General features: G+C 41.9%; 1 protein-coding gene across 1 annotated transcript; it reads right to left on the minus strand.

Annotated features, from left to right (window-relative positions):
- Positions 1–393: 393 nt before the first annotated feature.
- On the minus strand, positions 394–14,168 carry Haus1 (HAUS augmin like complex subunit 1). Its single transcript, XM_070029229.1, has 9 exons — positions 14,075–14,168; positions 12,639–12,813; positions 10,664–10,799; positions 8,703–8,837; positions 8,081–8,204; positions 7,585–7,650; positions 5,542–5,613; positions 4,960–5,007; positions 394–2,474 (listed from the first exon to the last, which is right to left on the minus strand). The coding sequence occupies exons 1-9, from the start codon at positions 14,102–14,104 to the stop codon at positions 2,424–2,426; spliced, it is 837 nt and encodes a 278-aa protein (XP_069885330.1). The 5' UTR covers positions 14,105–14,168; the 3' UTR covers positions 394–2,423.
- Between the last annotated feature and the right edge of the window lie 4,359 nt (positions 14,169–18,527).

Below are 18,527 nucleotides of genomic sequence, written 5' to 3' on the forward strand. Positions count from 1 at the left end.
TAATTAGCATTCCAAATCAGTTCAGCTTTTGGCTTGGTTAGTTTGATTTTTGTAGTCAGCTGATGGCTTAATTGGGACTAGACAATCTAAGAAGGGCTAAGTTACCGAGCTAACAAGGCCTTATTAACCCAGCAATTGGTAGTCAGTGTTTTGTTACTGTTGTTTTTGTTGCTACAGTACTGGGTACTAAATCCAAGGTCTCACATTTGTTAGGCAAGCAGTCTACCACTTGAACCAAGTCCCTAGCCTGGCTGTTTCTTGAGAGGGTTGGGGACAAGGCTCTGCTGGATTCCTCCTCTTTTCCTTCAATAGACTTGCCCAGGTTTCCTTACATGTTAGTCTCAGAATTCTGAAGAGCAGACAAAGAGGCTAAGTTACAATGCTCTGGCTGTTTTTATTCCTTTGGTTTTGTCACATTTGCTATTGTCTTGCTGGCCAGAAGCACTGCAATTAAACCCAGACAAACTTAAAAAAAGATTTGCAAATAAATCACAAATGGTTAGTTAATATTTAACGTTCTTATAAATTGTTAAGAAAAAAACAAAAGAAATATATTTGACAAAGAATATGGACAGTTTCTAAAGGAACTACAAATGTCTCCTGGTTGGCCAAAAGAAGAGACAAAATTAATTTCTTTTTAGAGCTTCAGTAATGAAACAGGAAAAAAGAGAAAAAAAAAACGAAGATTTTTTTTTTTTTTTTTTTGGTCAGTCGTGGTACTTGAACTCTGGGCCTGGGCGCTGTCCCTCAGCTCTTCAGCTCAAGGCAAGCGTTCTACCACTTGAGCTACAGCGACACCTCCAGTTTTCTGGTGGTTTATTAGAGATAAAGAGTTTCACGGACTTTCCTGCCCGGGCTGGTTTTGAACTGAGATCCTCAGATCTCAGCCTCATGGGTAGCTAGGATTATAGGCGAGAGCCACCGGCACCTAGCTTTAAGAGGTTTTTAATTAGATGGTACAAAACTTTAAACATGAAAGTATAAACAAATATAGTGAATAATCGAATAATCTCTTCCTCTTTCCCTGTAACACATTCATCATATCCTTTGATTCTACTTGTGGAAGATTTGCCATGCAGGAATTTGCAGTATGTCAAAATACTCAACTAATTCAATCACTTCACTTACAGTTTCTGAATTCTGGTCATACACTTCTGATACTAGGGTTATTTAAAAACCAAAATGTTAGTGGGGCCAACAACTAGTGACTCATGCCTGTAATCCTAGCTACTCAGGAGGCTAAGATAAATCCAAGACTCCTATCTGCAACTAACTACCAAAAATCCAGAACTGGAGTGCGACTCAAATGGTAGAGCACCAGCCTCAAGCATAAGGCCCTGAGTTCAAGCCCCAATATTGACTTATACACAAAAAGAAAAACATTAAAACTTCCCTGATATACTTTAGTACCTTTACTTTAAGGTTTTATTTTGTATTTTTTTTTTTGCTAGTACTGGAGTTTGAACCTAGGGAATCTCACAATCATGTTTGGCTTTCTAGTTCATGGCTGGCGCTTTACCACTTGAGTTGCACCTCCAGCTGGACTTTGCTGGTTAATTAAAGATGAGGTCTTGCAGATTTTTCTGACCAGATTGGTTTTGAACTGTAATCTTCCAGGTCTCAGCCTGCAAAGTAGCTGGGATTATAGGCATGAGCCACTGGAACCTGGCTTAGTACTTTTATTTTTAAATTTTTTTTTATTTAATCTTTGTTCCTTGAGTTATCCTAACCTAGACCTGAAGTATGGATCTAGCCCTATATGTAGAATTATCTATTTTTCTACTGCTGACTTAAAGGTCATATTTTCTTCATAAAATAAATTCCTGCATATATTAACATTTAGAGGTAAGCAGACGAACTGATCAGAAAGAACAGCAGCAGCAAACCCCTAGAGAAAAAAGTGCGAAACCTTACTGCTGATAGAAGCACGTGTGACAGCTTTTGTTATGTTCACCTAATAGAACCACTGAAGATTCTTAACTGCCAACCACATACAAAAACAAACAGGTAACAGAAAGTGCTTTTTCATATATTTTTTGGTACAAAAATGCAATACAGAACAAGAATTATCAAAGGACATCATGCAAGAACACAAAAATTGCTATTAAGCAAAGCTAAAGGAAAATATTTTAAAGTCCTATTTGCTTTACTCTGTTAGGGAAAAGATGTTTATGTATTTCTTTTCTTCCTTTCTTTCTTCTTCTTTTTCTTTCTTTTTTTTTTTTTGCCAGTCCTGAGCATTGTCAGGGCCTAAGCATTGTCCCGAGCTTCTTTTGCTCAAGGCTAGCACTCTTCCACTTGAGCCAAAGCACCGCTTCTGGCTTTTTCTGTTTATGTGGTACTAAGGAATCGAACCCAGGGCTTCATGCATGCTAGGTAAGCACTCTACCTCTAAGCCACAATCCCAGCCTGCATATTTCTAGTCACAGTTCCATCAAGTTTACTTTCTTTGTAAGTTCAGCTTCAATGGCATCCTAAAAGAAGAAAAAGATATCATAAATTCCATATCTCAAATGAAAAGATGACATGCTATAATTTCTAATGATATTTAAGATGAGAGGAGAAAAAATATCAGAACAAATTTTATTTTTTCACTGACTTTTTGGTACTGGGATCAAACCCAGAGCCTTGCTAAGCAAATACACTAAAACTAAGCTATATGCACAGCCTTGGTTTCTTTTTTTCTAGTTCTGGGGCTTGAACTCAGGGCTTGGGTACTGTTCCTGAGCTCCTTCTGCTCAAGGCTAACCCTCTACCACTTAAGTCACAGTGCCACTTCTGGCCTTTTCTGAGTAGTTTACTGGAGATGAGAGTCTCAGGCATTTTACTGCCTGGGCTGGCTTCAAACTATGATCCTCAGATCTCAGCTTCCTATGTAGCTAGGATTACAGGCATGAGCCACCAGCACCTGGTTTCTTTAGGACAAAAGCAAGCAAGCAAACAAGGTCTAGGCTGGCCTTCAATATGAAATCTTGCTACCTTAGCTACGTGTGTGTGTGTTTGTGTGTGTTGAGCTGGGATTCATTTCATAGTCCTAGGCTGGCCTTCAACATAAAATCTTGCTACCTTGGTGTGTGTGTGTGTGTGTGTGTGTGTGTGTGTGTGTGTTGAGCTGGGATTCATTTCATAGTCCTAGGCTGGCCTTCAACATAAAATTTTGCTACCTTAGCTGTGTGTGTGTGTGTGTGTGTGTGTGTGTGTGTGTGTGTGTGTGTGTGTGTGTGTTGAGCTGGGATTCATTTCATAGTCCTAGGCTGGCCTTCAACATAAAATTTTGCTACCTTAGCTGTGTGTGTGTGTGTGTGTGTGTGTGTGTGTGTGTGTGTGTGTGTGTGTGTGTGTGTGTGTGTGTGTGTGTGTGTGTGTGTGTGTGTGTGTGTGTGTGTGTGTGTGTGTGTGTTGAGCTGGGATTCATTTCATAGTCCTAGGCTGGCCTTCAACATAAAATTTTGCTACCTTAGCTGTGTGTGTGTGTGTGTGTGTGTATTGAGCTGGGATTCATTTCATAGTCCTAGGCTGGCCTTCAACATAAAATCTTGCTACCTTAGGGTGTGTGTGTGTGTGTTGAGCTGGGATTCATTTTATAGTCCAGGCTGGCTGCTACCTTGGGGGGGTGGGGTGTGTGTGTGTGTGTGTGTGTGTGTGTGTGTGTGTGTGTGTGTGTGTGTGTGTGTGTGTGTGTGTGTGTGTGTGTGTGTGTGTGTGTGTGTGTGTGTGTGTGTGTGTGTGTGTGTGTGTGTGTGTGTGTGTGTGTGTGTTGAGCTGGGATTCATTTCATAGTCCTAGGCTGGCCTTCAACATAAAATTTTGCTACCTTAGCTGTGTGTGTGTGTGTGTGTGTGTATTGAGCTGGGATTCATTTCATAGTCCTAGGCTGGCCTTCAACATAAAATCTTGCTACCTTAGGGTGTGTGTGTGTGTGTTGAGCTGGGATTCATTTTATAGTCCAGGCTGGCTGCTACCTTGGGGGGGTGGGGTGTGTGTGTGTGTGTGTGTGTGTGTGTGTGTGTGTGTGTGTGTGTGTGTTGAGCTGGGATTCATGTGTGTGTGTGTGTGTGTGTGTGTGTGTTGAGCTGGGATTCATTTTATAGTCCAGGCTGGCCTTAAACTAATGATCATCTTGCTTCAGCCTCCTCAGTGCTGAGATTAAAGGCATGAGCCAACCATACCTGGCATAAACACTAAGGCTGTTACTTTTTTTTTTTTGTCGGTCATAGAGCCTGAACTCTGGGCCTGAGGGCTGTCCCTTAGCTCAAGGCGAGCCTTCTACCACTTGAGCCACAGCGCCACATTCAGCCTTTTCTGCTTACGTTGTGCTGAGGGATTGAACCCAGGGCCTCATGCATGCAAGGCAAGTACGCTACCACTGAGTCAACTTCCCATCCCCAGGCTGTATACTCTTAAATAGCCATACCTTATCACTTGCCACTGCTTAGAAAAGTCTTCCAATTTTAGCTTTATGCCTTTGCTAATTCTTTTTTATCTTTTTTTAGGTGAGACTTGCTGCATTATTAACCTCTAGGGTAGGTAGGCCTGAGTAGCTGGGACTACAAGCATGTGCTACCACAGAGTTTTTCCCTTTTTGGCAGTGCTTCAGATGAACCCAGGGCCCTGCACATGTATTCTAGCACTGGCTCATAACTCTTGCCCTGCCTTTGGTAAGTAGAACATTGGTAACTAGAATATTCTGTATCTTTCAATCCCTCTTTTCTACTAGGATAGCTATGTAAAGCCTTAAAACACATAAAATACCATCATGCACTTTTCATGAAAAGAAAAATATACACAAAGATAACCCAACAATATTACAAGATGTATGAGAATAACAGAACAATTCTGGTACTGCAGTTAACTTCCAAAATCTAGTTAAGATGAAAAGATGAAAGGGGCTTTAGCTATATCAGCATTTATTTTACTGCTTTTAAGAAATTTGAAGAAAGAAAAATGGGAACCTCTTACCAATTCTCTCTTTGCTTCTTCAATTTTCACTTGAGCAAGAGATGGATTCTTTTAAAGAAAAACAAAGTAATGAAAGATTTGTAGTGCTTCAAATCAGATACAAAGGGGAAAAATACCATGCCGCAAAGTATCCAACATGCATTCAATATTGGAATTCACTGACTTTATTTACTAATCTATATATGTATATGTTTATATACAGATACATACATATATACATATAGATACATATATGTGTGTATATATTGGAGATGAGAGTATATGTTGTATATACATGTATATACATGTATACATATAGTATATGTATACACGTATGTGTGTCTATATTTGTGTATCCATGTATGTATATATATACACACATATGTGTGTGTTTGTGTATATATAGGGGGGGTGTCTTACTATGGAACACAGGCTGACCTCCAACTTGAGATCTTCCTGCTTTAGACAATACAGACTGAACCATCATACTCGCCTACACTGACTAAATCCTTAAACACAAACTCACTATTTTTATGACCATTAAGTATCTTTTGGGAAAGTTAGAGAAAAATGACTTAAAGAAAAACTCATGAAAATAATTACCGGCATTAAATCTAAATAAGACTCCAATTTTTTCTTCAAAGGTACAGTCTGTCGTTTTAACTCCCCAAGTTTCTGAAAGTAAAAAAAGTTACAGCATAGCAAATACTTACAATGCAATGAAATAGTTTATTTCTGAAATAAAACACAAGAAAGTATTACTGTTTGGACATGTATAACTTTTTTTTTTTATGGTGTTACAGATCTAACCCAGAGCCTCATACTTGCTAGGCAAGCAATGTACCACTGCGCTACACCCAAAAATATTTTACATGAAGTATCAAAGAACTTCAAATAAATTGGCCTCCAATGGAAACAAGATACTTAAAATAGAAAAATTACAATTCCATTTACTAAGAATAAACTGGAGATTCTGAAGTCACAAGAGTTTGAGGACCTGTACACTTGCTGTACACTGAAAGAGAGGGGAACACCAAAGATAGCATCCCAGATGTTTACATTTAATAAATAAGCCAATAATGTTTCATTGACTCCAATAAAGATGCTAGCCTAAAGTAACATATAAACAAACCAAACAGCCAGGCGCTGGTGGCTCACTCAGGAGGCTGAGATCTAAGGATCATGGTTTGAAGACATCATTTGAAGTCATGGTTCAGGCAGGAAAGTCTGTGAAACTCTCATCAACAACTAATCACCAGAAAACCGGAAGTAGAGCTCTGGCTCAAAGTGGTAGAGTGTCAGCCTTGAGCAAAAAAGAGCTCAGAACAGCACCCTACCTCTGAGCTCAAGCCCCATGACTGACAAAAAAAAAAAAAATGTTAAGATACAGAGCTCAAGAGGTAATTGTTATTAATACTAAGCTGGGAAGGTGGCTCAGTGGTAAGACTGTTTGCCTAGTGTGCATGAAGCCCTGGGTTCAACTCCTCAGTACCACATACACAGAAAATGCTGGAAGTGGCACTGTGGTTCAAGTGGTAGAGCACTAGCCTTGAGCAAAAGAAGCTCAGGGACAGCACCCAGGCCATGAATTCAAGCCCCAGGACCGGCAAAAAAAAAGATATTAATACTGATGAACATGAAGTACAAAGGTATAGCTGGCAATGCAGCTCAGTGATATAGAAAGCTTGCCTAACATGTGTGAGGCTTTGGGTTCAATACCTAGGCCACAAAAAGATTTAAAAAAAAAGTACAAAGGAAAAGAAAATAGTGAGGAAAAGCCACGCACCAATGGCTCACACCTGTAATACTAGCTACTTAGGAGGCTGAGATCTGAGGATCAGGATTTGAAGCCAGCCTGGGCAAGAGAGTCTGAGATTCACAGCTAATTAACTACTAAAAAGCTGGAAGTAGAGCTATTGCTCAAGTGGTAGAGAGCTAGCCTTGAGCACAAAAGATCAAAGACAGTGACCAGGCCCTGAGTTCAAGCCCCCGGACTGGTGTGCCCACACAAAGACATGCACAAAAGGGCTCAGTGGTAGAGCACCCAAGTATAAGACTAAATTCAAATCTTTTGATGTACACGGGGAAAAACAAAACAAAAGGAACCTCCAAGAGGTGATTAGCCATGAATAGATTAATGCCCGTATGGTACAAATGGTGACTGATGAAAAGGACAAGTTCAAGCATTTCTTTGTTTTGTTTTCTGTTGGTCATGGGGCTTGAACTCTGGGCTTGGGCACTGTCCCTGAGCTCTTCAGCTCAAGGCTAGCACTCTACCACTTGAGCCAAGTGCCACTTCCAGTTTTCTAGTGGTTTATTGGGAGTCTCACAGACTTTCTTGCCCAGGCTGGCTTTGAACTGTGATTCTCAGATCTCAGCCTCCTTTAGGTAGCTAGGATTATAGGCATGAGCCACTAGCACCCAGCTTTCAAGCATTTCTTATAAGTGACTAATACTTACTTTCCCTCTTACCATCTAAGGCATAACAGAAGATCCACCTAGATAAGATCCACCTAGATATGACCTTCCAAGCTTAGACTTCCCAGACTCCAGAACCTTGAACCAAATAATGTTCCACTGTTTATAAAATATCCAGTATGGTATTTTGTTGCAACAGCAGAAAGTAGACTAAGATAAGAAGCTCACCTCTGACAGTGCTACTAGGGACTGATGAGAAAGAGAAGCATCCATGCCTCTAGCTGACAGCTGCTCCTATAAATACAAGAGGATTCAGTTAAAATGTTATTTTGAAAGTGACAACCAGGGAATATTTTAAACATTGTAAAGAGGAGCTAAAAATCACAGGAGAAATCTATGTTCTTTTATGTTATAGGATTTCACTTCCTACAGTTCAAGGCCCAGGGTTGCACTGAATTTTAGATCCTCCTACCTCCATCTCCCAACTACTGGAATTAAAAGTATGTAACACAAATAAATCCATTTTAGACTCATATTTTATATAGCAAGATAGGTTCTAAATGTAAGGGCCTGAATTTCAGAGCCTAATACCTAACTCTGACTCTGGATGTTGTGCTAAGTCATGTACCTTTCAGCAAATTTTCTTAAAAAGAGACAACTAATACTGCCTACTTGTGAGGATGAAATGAAAAAGAGCTAGTTGTATTCCATCCTTTATACATACCTCTGCAGCTTTGATTCCACATCTGAACTCCTCTGACTTTGCTTTTAGGAAATCCATGTTCTGAAGACGATTGTCAACTTTGGCCCTTTCAGTAGACAGATGTAGCTCTGCCTTCTTGAGATCCCTTTAGAAGTAAAATTAAAAGCATTTTCTTCTTCTCTTCCTCCTCAGTTAAATGAGTATTAAAAAAAAATTAAAATTCTACCTACTTCCCAAAACAACCTTTCACTAGTCTTTCATTTGGTTGGTCCTGGGCCTTGAACTCTGAGCCTGACCCTGTCTCTAAGTTCCTTTTGCTCAAGGCTAACACTTTACCACTTGAGCCACTATGACACTTCTGGCTTTTTCTGTGACTAACTGGAGATAAGAGTCTCAATGGACTTTCCTGCTGGGGCTGGCTTTGAACTTCAATCCTCAGATCTCAGCTACCTAAGTAGCTAGGATTACAGGTATAAGCCACTGATGCCCGCCTTTGTTAGTCAAAGTCAAAATCACCAACACTTTTCCCCACCCCCAGTGGTAGTAGGGTTTAAACTCAGGGCCTTGTGCTTGCTTGCTAGGAAAATGTCTTGCTACCTGAGCCACACCCAAGCCCCAAATTGTCAACTTTCAACTCACTTACTCTTGTAGACACTTTTCTAATACTAAAGTTGCAGTCAGATTTTTTTCAAGTTTTCCCAATTCAAGCTTGATTTCTTCATTTTTGGATTTGGTACGAGAAAAATCAGAGGTCAAATCATTTACTGCAGGAATAAAACTAAAAGAAGACTCAGGTTATTTATATACATTAAGGACAATAATGAGCTACTTGTCATTTCTAAAAATGACATTATTTCTATGTAGATTCTTATGCAATCAGGTTGTTTCATATACGTGTGTGTGTGCATGTGTGTGTGTGTGTGTGTGTGTGTGTGTGTTTAACTGGAGGTAAGAGTCGCTTTCTGGTGTGTGTGTGTGTTTAACTGGAGGTAAGAGTGTCAAGGATTTTCCCAGGCTGGCTCCAAACTGTGATCCTCAATTTCAGCCTCCTGAGTAGCTAAGATTACACATGGAAGCCACTGGCACCCAGCTACCTATCATTTATATGTTTTTTTTTTCTGTTTTTTTTTTAATTGTGAAAATACTGTACAGAGAGGTTACAATTACACGGGCAAGATAATGAGTACATTTCTTATCAAGCATTGTAGCCTCCTCCTTTGCTGCCCCTTCCCATTCCTTCCCATCCTCCCCCCACCCCCCTTATATGTTTTTTTCTTTTCTTTTCTTGTCAGTCATGGGGCTTGAACTCTGGGCCTGAGCGCTGTCCCTCAGCTCCTCAGCTCAAGGACAGCACTCTACCCCTTGAGCCACAGCACCACTTCTGGTTTTCTGGTGGTTTATTGGAGATAAGAGTTTCACAGACTTTCCTGCCTGGGCTAGCTTTGAACTGTGATCTTCAGATCTCAGCCTCCTGAGTAGCTAGGATTACAGGCATGAGCCACCAGCGCCCAGCAATTTATACGTTTTTGTTTTTTTTTTTAACATGCTTTCTCATTGTCTGGAATGTATTTCATCTGGCAAAGTTCCATTTGTCCTTCAAAATTCTGGATGATTCATTTTTATCCTGGACTAGTATCTTTGTCATTTTGCTTACAGTTTGAATGTTCTTGTAATGTTACAGCCTTCTCACTATTGTTTCACATGTCCATTTGACTGTAAGCAGAGACTGTAAGTAAAGGTAGTATCTATTTATCTCTATTTCCCCAGTATTTATACACTGAGCTTAAAACTGGTATTTGGTGTCTGCAGAATAACTAAGTCTATATTGCTACTGCCATATACCCAAAATACTACTCTTTTGCTCTTGGTGGTGGTGGTGGTCATGGAGCTTGAACTCTGGGCCTGGGCACTGTCCCTCAGCTCTTCAGCTTAAGGCAAGTGCTCTACCACTTGAGCCACAGCGCCACTTCCAGTTTTCTGGTGGTTAATTGGAGGTAAAAGTTTCAAGGCCTTTCCTGCCTGGGCTGGCTTTGAACCACAATTCTCAGATCTTTCTCAGCCTCCTGACTAACTAGGATTACAGGTGTGAGCCACTAGCGCCCAGCTACTACTCTCAAAGCTTATTTATAAATTCTAGACATTTATTCTGGAAATTAAGCAGAACAGCTGTGCAGTTCTGATTATAATTAATTGTAGTAGTAGTCCTAGCTAAGATATGACCAAAAATGATTCTGGACTCAGATTGGGTTAGAAACTCAATTCTGCCACTTACTAGTTTGGAGAACTTATTTAAACCAAACCTCTGGAGCCATGTCATTTATACAAGTAAAATGTCTATCACAAAGAAGGAAGGTCCCTAACCTACACTCAATTTTCTTTCCAAATACACAAGAAGAATGTCTTCTCAACCAAATCCTGAAAAAAACACTACAAAGTTAACCAATATAAAACTTCTCTGAATTTATTCACTAACAAAAGTAATGGGTTAATTAAAATTTGGTGTTCTGTTAATTTTCTATACAGGATTACTTTGAGAACTAACAAGTTTTTAGGTTAAGGCCTTATAGCATGCTCTCTTATTGTTAAACTGTTAACAATAATTACCTTGCCAGTGAGGTGTCCTTTGTTTCAAGGGCCAAAGCGCTGTCAACCAAAGCATTCAGATACCTGGCCCCTGTGTTAGACAGACTGGCAGGAGAGAAATTCACACTCTCCATGAGAAAGTCCTGAAGATGCTTGGCTGAAAAGACAAGAGAATTTCACAGGTACTAAGGTATCTTTTCTTTCACTATCTTTATTGGAGTACAACTCACGTCATATAATCTACTCACCTAAATTATACAATTCACTAGCTCTTTACAATAGTCAGAGTTGTATATTCATCAACACAATTTATGCCAGATTAACTTCTTCTTCTTCTTCTTCTTCTTCTTTTTTTTTTTTTGCTGGTCATGGGGCCTGAACTCTGGGCTGGGCGCTGTCCCTCAGCTCTTCAACTCAAGGCTAGCCACAGTGCCACTTCCAGATTTTTCTGCGCATGTGGTGCTAAGAATTGAACCCAGGGCCTCATGCATGCAAGGCAAGCACTCTACCACTGAGCACCTTCCCAACCCTTACCAGATTATTTTCATCACCACAAAAAGCCCCACATCCTTTAGTTATCACTTTCAAATCTCCCAACTCATGAGACCCTAACAACCCCTCTTCTGTCTCTACTTGTCTACTTTAGACATTTCACATGAACCATATACCATGTGTTTCCTGGTGACTGTGGTCCCACCTAGAAAAATGCTTTCAAGGTCTATTCAAGCTGTAGTATGTATCAGGGCTTTATTGAAAACAAGTTGTCTTGGGCTGGGAAGGTGGCTGAGTGGTACAGTGCTTGGCTTGCATGCATGAGGCCCTGGGTTCAATTCCTTAGCACTATATAAGCAGAAAAAGCTGGAAGTGATGCTGTGGCTCAAGCAGTAGAGTGTTCGCCTTGAGCTGAAGAGATGAGGGACAGCGCCCAGGCCCAGAGTTCAGGCCCCGCAACCGGACCCCCCCAACCCCCAAAAAAAGACCCTATCTGAAAAATAACCAGGGCAAAAAAGGGACAGAGGCACAGTGCAGCAATATTGGGTCCATCCAGCAGGTGTGAGACTCTCAGTTCAAAATTTTTTCTTTAACTTTTTTTCTATCTTTAGTAGTTTGTACTATAAAACAATAGGTGAGGCTAGGTGCTGGTAGCTCATGTCTATATTCCTTGCTATTCAGAAGGCAAAGATCTGAGGATGGCAGTTCAAAGCTAGCCCAGGCAGTAAAGTCCATGAGACTTTTATCTCCATTGAACCACCAGAAAACTGGAAGTGGTGCTATGGCTCCAAGTGGTAGAGTGGTAGCCTGAACAAAAAAAGCCCAGGGATGACTATCAGGCCCTGAGTTCAAGGTCCAAAATGGACAATCAATCAATCAATCAATCAATCAATCAATAGGTGACTTGAATGCACTTTTTCATACTACATATGCCTAAGAGGAAATTCCACTTCATAACTACCATGACCTGAATGTTTCTTGTGACTAAAGCATGGAAACAGACTAAAAAAAATGTAAAATAAAAGCTACAAGACATCTTGTGTTAAGCTAGTAAGTTCAGGCTTTTATCTTTTACTATTCACAATTTGCTACTAAAGTGCCAATAAAATGTATTATAATGTAATATACGATTTGGAAAGTAGTACTATAACAGACTTGGGATCAAATCTAGGTAAAATAAAGAAGTAAAATGAGTAGTATAGGGCTGGAAGGTGGCTCAGTGGTAGAGCGCTTGCCTTGCATGCATGAGGCCCTGGGTTTGATTCCTCAGCACCACATAAGCAGAAAAAAAAAAAAGCTGGAAGTGGTGTTATGGCTCAAGTGGTAGCACACTAGCCTTGAGCTGAAGAGCTGAGGGACAACACCCAGGCCCAGAGTTCAGGCCCCATGCCTGAACACCCCCCCCCCAAGAAAAGTGAGTAGTATATACAAATCTTGTAAAGTTTGGTATGATAAAATTTGATTATCTCTATTATTTCATCCAAAATTCTAGACTTGATCTCACCTTCTGATTCATATTCACTTGCTTTCTGTCTCAAGTCCTCTATTACCAGATGGGCATCCCTGTCCCGGATCTTGTTACGTTTGGAAAGGTGATACAAAATCTCTGTGGTCCTTGGGTTCACTTCATACTGTGGAATAGGATGATCACCAAAAATTTTCTTCAACCATGCAGCAACCTAACCATAAAAGAAAGGCAAATATTATAGTATAACAGCACCATTAGAATATGTCTTAAATGTGCTCAAAAACAAATTACTTTCTATGACAATTGTGGTGTTCCACATCACATCATAACTTAAGGATGACCCTATCCTAGCTACTCAGGAGGCGAGATCTGAGCATCATGTTTCAAAGCCAACCCAGGCAGTAAAATCCTTGAGACTCTTATCTCCAATTAACCAGCAAAAAGCCAGAAGAACAGCTGTGGTTCAAGTGGTAGAGCACCAGCCTTGAGGACAAAAGGTCAGGGACAGCACCCAAGCCCTGAGTTCAAGCCCCAGGACTGGCACACATACATAACACAAAAAAGTGAACACAATGGAAAAAAATGGCACAAAAGTCAAAATTATCAGAGACCAATCTATTCTTTCCAAAGCTGCAAACTCAGGATATCTGGCAATGCTTTTGTTTAATGCACACATGGGAAAGCATAATTACAGGTGCATGGTTTGAAAAACAAGTTGTCTCAGGTTGGGAAGGTGGCTCGGTGGTAGAGTGCTTTCCTTGCATGCATGAGGCCCTGGGTTCGATTCCTCAGCACCAAATAAGCAGAAAAAGCCAGAAGTGGTACTGTGGCTCCAGTGGTACAGCCCTACTCTTGAGCTGAAGAGCTGAGGGACAGCGCCCAGTCCCAGAGTTCAGGCCCCAGGGCCGACAAAAAAAAAACAAAACAAAACAATACAAAAAAACAAGCTGTCTCAAACACACGACAAAACCTCTCAGTGCCGGAGGCGGGATGCGGCTTCCGAGTGAACACTCCAGCGGGAAGCAGCAGTGCGCAGCGGTGGGACAAGGTAGGAGGTGGGTCCGGGTCCTCGGGTCCCGCACTGGAGTTTTGATACAGCAGATGGGGTCGGGAGTCGGGGGGGGGGGGGGGGGAGGGCTGGGAAGGTGGCTCGGTGGTAGAGTGCTTGCCTAGCACGCATGAAGCCCTGGGTTCGATTCCTCAGTACCACATACACAGAAAACAAACTGGCAGTGGCGGCGCTGTGGCTCAAGGGGTAGAGCGCCCAGGCCCTGCGTTTAAGGCCGGGCCCGGCAAAAAGGAAAAGGACGGTCTGGGAAGAGAAGGGAAACGCCCTTTCCCGGGGTGCGAGGGGACGCGTCGAATGGGGAGGAATCGAAAACACTACGTGTGCACAGGAGGCCCGCTGGCGGCGCGTGGGTACCGAAGGCGCCGTCCCCGGAGGCCCGCCAAGCCCGCTCCAGCCCCATCACCTGCGCTTCTCTCTCGCCCGGCGCCTCCATCGCGGCCGCTCCCGCCACTCCACGCACCACACTCCGCGGGAGAAGCGACCCGCGCGCTCGGAGGGCCCGCCCACACGCCGTTGGCCACGCCCCCGCCGGGCCCGGGGCTTCTGGGAATTGTGGTTTTTAGTCGGACTCCAAACTGCTGCGATACAGCCTGCATAAGGAAGGCTGATGACGACGGACTCAAGACAGATCGACGACCATGAGTGCTAAATTGCAGCTCTTCGCGCCCTCTGTGGATAAAAGATGAGAAGAATGACTGCTGCCAACAGCATGTCTTTCTTTTCTTAGTTGTATTTTAATTTCTCGTTTGAACCGACGTGTCTTTAAAAAGAACCTGAAACTGCCGGGCGCTGGTGGCTCACACCTGTAATCCTAGCTACTCAGGAGGCTGAGATTTGAGGATCGCAGTTCAAATCCAGTCCAGGCAGGAAAGTCTGTAAGACTCTCTATTCCAATTAACCACCCAGAGAACCGGAAGTGGCGCTGTGGCTCAAGTGGTAGAGCGTTTCCCTGGAGCTGAAGAGCAGAGGGAGGGACAGCGTCCGGGACCAGAGTTCAAGCCCCACCACCGACCAAAAGAAAAAAAAAGAACCTGAACCCTTTCTTAGACGATGTTTGTGTTTATTCTACAACACAACTGTATAAACTTTTAAGTGTTTAACTGTGTTTGTGTCTGTGTATGTGTGTGGTGCAACTACTGGGGCATGAACTCAGGGCCTGGGCACTGTCCCTGAGCTTCTTTTGTTCAAGGCTAGCACTCTACCACTAAGCCACACGCTCAGACAAGTACTTTCACTTTTCTGAGGCAATGGGTTTGTGTTTTTTTTGTTTGTTTGTTTTTGTTTTTGTTTTTGCATTTTACTATTTTTAGTGCCATTACTGGGACTTGAACTCAGGGTCTAGGTGCTGTGCCTCAGTTATTTTGCTGAATACTGGCTCTCTACCACTTAAGCCACAGCTCCTTTTTTTTTTTTTTTGGCACTTATTTGGAGGTAAGAGTCTTATGGACCTTTCTACTCAGGCTGGCTTTAAACCATGATTCTCAGATCTTCAGTCCTCAGATCTCAGCCTCCTGAATAGTTAGAATTAGCAGGCTTGAACCACCAGCATATTCAGCTTTCTGTGCATTTTCATAGTTTCTAAAATACTCTGTAAAAGATGGGCAAATGTTAGAGTACTGAGACTTGGACTCGGAACCTGGGTGCTGTCCTTCAGCTTTTTCCACTCAAGGCTAGCACTCTGAGCCACATCTCTACTTTTGGCTTTTTGTTGGTTAACTGTCAGCTTTGTCTGCCAGAGCTGGCTTTGAAATCTGATCCTTCAATCTTCAGATCTCAGCCTCCTAAATAATTAGAATTAACAGGCTTGAGCCACCAGCATATTCAGCTTTCTATACATTTTCATAGTTTCTAAAATACTCCATAAAAGATGGGCAAGTGGTATAGCACTAGCCTTGTGCAAAAAGAACTCAGGGACAATGCCTAGGCCTGAGTTTGAGCCCCACAACTGAAAAAAAAAACTGTAAAATTGTCTAATCTACATATTAATACACATACACATGAACCAAAGGACTGAAATTAGGTAGTAGTTATACAACTTGATCAAAGTCTTCTGGTTCCAATTGGAAGCTTCATAATCCACAGTGCCTCTAGCAATCACCTATGCAGTATACTAGGACAAGCAGACACTTCAAAGAATGATATACGAAATTTTCTGTAATATGTGATTTAAATGAAGTTGTGAATTAGACTTATGCACAATTATCTTTCTCCTGTATCAAATCTTCCTTCTTTGCTTCTTTTTGTTGTGGTACTGAGGTTTGAACTCAAGATCTTGTACATGCGACGCAAGTACTCCCTCTAATACTTCAACACTACCATCTCTGATGTAGTATATTTAAAATGACTTAAGTCTTTTCAGGCTAGGTGAGGCGGTTCAGAGCAAAAAGTTACCAAGACCTCCCACTCAACCAATACCTAGGTGTAGTGGTTCATACTTGTTATTCTGTGGGGGAAGCATGAATAGGAGGATCCTGGTATAGATCTTCTCAGGCGAACATGGAGACTTTCTCCAAAATAACTAAAATAAGGGCTAGTGTAGGTAGCTCAAAAGGTAGAGGGCCTGCAAAATTAGTGTGAGGCCCTTAGTTCAACCTTTAATACCACCAAAACCATCTTCAAAGGAATCTTATGAGTAACCAATACCATATATTTTTTAAATATTTTATTACAAGGGGGATGTCAGAGGGGTTATAGTTATGTAAGGAAGGTAGTGAGTACATCTCTTTTTAATTTTTTTTATTTTTTATTGTAAAGATACTATACAGAGGGTTACAGTTACATGAGTAAGGTAATGAGTACACTTCCTATTGAGCATTGTTACCCCCTCCATTGTTTTCCCCCTACCATCCCTTCCCTCCCTACCTTCCCCGAGGTTTTTTTTTTAATTGTGATTAAGTGATTACATAATTTCCCAAATTTCACAGTATTGTGGAATAATGATGCTCATTTAAAGTCACAAGTTCATTCTAACTTTCCTGGAGCAAATTGTCTATCACAGTCTATAACATATAATGGTGTACACATATACACCATACATGTGATCAGCAGCATGGAGATATTTTTTTTTTTTTTTAGTCCGGTGGTGGGGTCTGAACTCTGGGCCTGGGCGCTGTCCCTCAGCTCTTCAGCTCAAGGCTAGCACTCTACCACTTGAGCCACAGCGCCACTTCCGGCTTTTTTCTTTCTGCTTATGTGGTGCTGAGGAATCGAACCCAGGGCTTCGAGCATGCAAGGCAAGCGCTCTACCACTGAGCCACCTTCCCAGCCCCAGCATGGAGATATTTAGTAGTGGTTCGACCAGATGAGTGGGAGTTCTTGTTTCTTAAGTCCTGTTAGTTTTGTCATATCACCTAACATTTTGGATTTAGCATCCACTTTATCAGGGAGACCATGTACTGTTTGTCTCTTTTCTTGTGGAACAGTGTTACCCCCTCCCTTGGTTTTTTTTTTTTTTTGGGTCTGGTTGTGGGGCCTGAACTCTGTTGGGCGCTGTCCCTCAGCTCTTCAGCTCAAGGCTAGCGCTCTACCACTTGAGCCACAGTGCCACTTCCGGCTTTTTTCTTTTTGCTTATGTGGTGCTGAGGGATCAAACCCAGGGCCTCATGCATGCAAGGCAAGCGCTCTACCACTGAGCCACCTTCCCAGCCCTCCAATACCATATTTTATGGCTTTTATTTTTACTTTTGGCAGTGCTGAAGAACTCAGGGCCTTGTATCAATGCTCCCCCTCCTTATTTTTATTTTGTTCCAAATACATTTCTGCTCAGTAGCTAAATCTCCCATAAATGGTTGCAACCCTTGGGAATTAGGGGAGTGGAAGCTTTGTGTCCTTTGTCATTGCAACTTTTACAAAATATTTCAGCAATATTGTTATTTTTACTAGACACATTTTGTTCCTGTCAAGTTTATTTATATTCACCCCTGGTTCCCAGGAGAATTACTACAGTTAACTAAGGCTCACCTTGAAAAGAAAGTAGAATATCAGCAAGAGATTGCTGACCATGTTTGGTCAGCCAAGCCAATTCCAGTAATGACTTTTTTGTCAGTTGTGGGGCTTGAACTCTGGGCATGGGTGCTGTCCCTGAGCTTTTCAGCTCAAGGCAAGCACGCGATCACCTGAGCTAGGGCACCATTTCTGGTTTTCTGGTGGTTAATTGGATATGAGTCTCACAGGCTTTCCTGCCCCGGTGGGCTTTGAACTGAGATCCTCAGGTATCAGCCTCCTGAGTAGTAGCTAGAATTACAGGTGTGAGCCACCATTGCCCAGCGAAGTAATGACCTTTTTAAAATTCAGGATACTCAAACCCTAGCTTTGAATGTAAGCCAAGATTTGGTTGGCTGGAACTGAAAGATGCCTCTTCCAAGTTACAGGTGAAATCAACCTTAATAGTTTCTGCTTTGACATAATTAATACTCAGCATCACCCCCCCCCAAATTCTGAGCTAATCTCTCCTCTCTCTCTCAAACACTCTCTCTCTTTCTCTCTCTCTCTCTTACACACACACACACACACACACACACACACACACACACACACACACACACACACACACACACACACACTCTAAATATTCCGGGAGGAGGAACTCCCTAATTTCATAGAGTAGGTAGGTATAGAAAGTATGTGGTGTGTGTTCATTTGTGTGTATTAATGATGTCTATTGCATTCTGAAAGTCGAGTCTACAATATCATAAAACTAGTTGTTAGCTAAAGAAAACTTGAGCCCCAGTAGAGTCTACCATATCGTTTAACATTTTTTTCTTTCCTGCCAGTACTGGGGTTTGAATTCAGGCCGCCCTAGAGTGACACTTTTGCTTCGGGACTATTCTCAATCAATTTGAGCAACTTCTGTGCTA

This window comes from Dipodomys merriami, unplaced genomic scaffold (genome assembly GCF_024711535.1).
Source record: "Dipodomys merriami isolate MVZ:Mamm:240054 unplaced genomic scaffold, mDipMer1.0.p SCAF_2, whole genome shotgun sequence".
Taxonomy (NCBI): Eukaryota; Metazoa; Chordata; class Mammalia; order Rodentia; family Heteromyidae; genus Dipodomys; species Dipodomys merriami.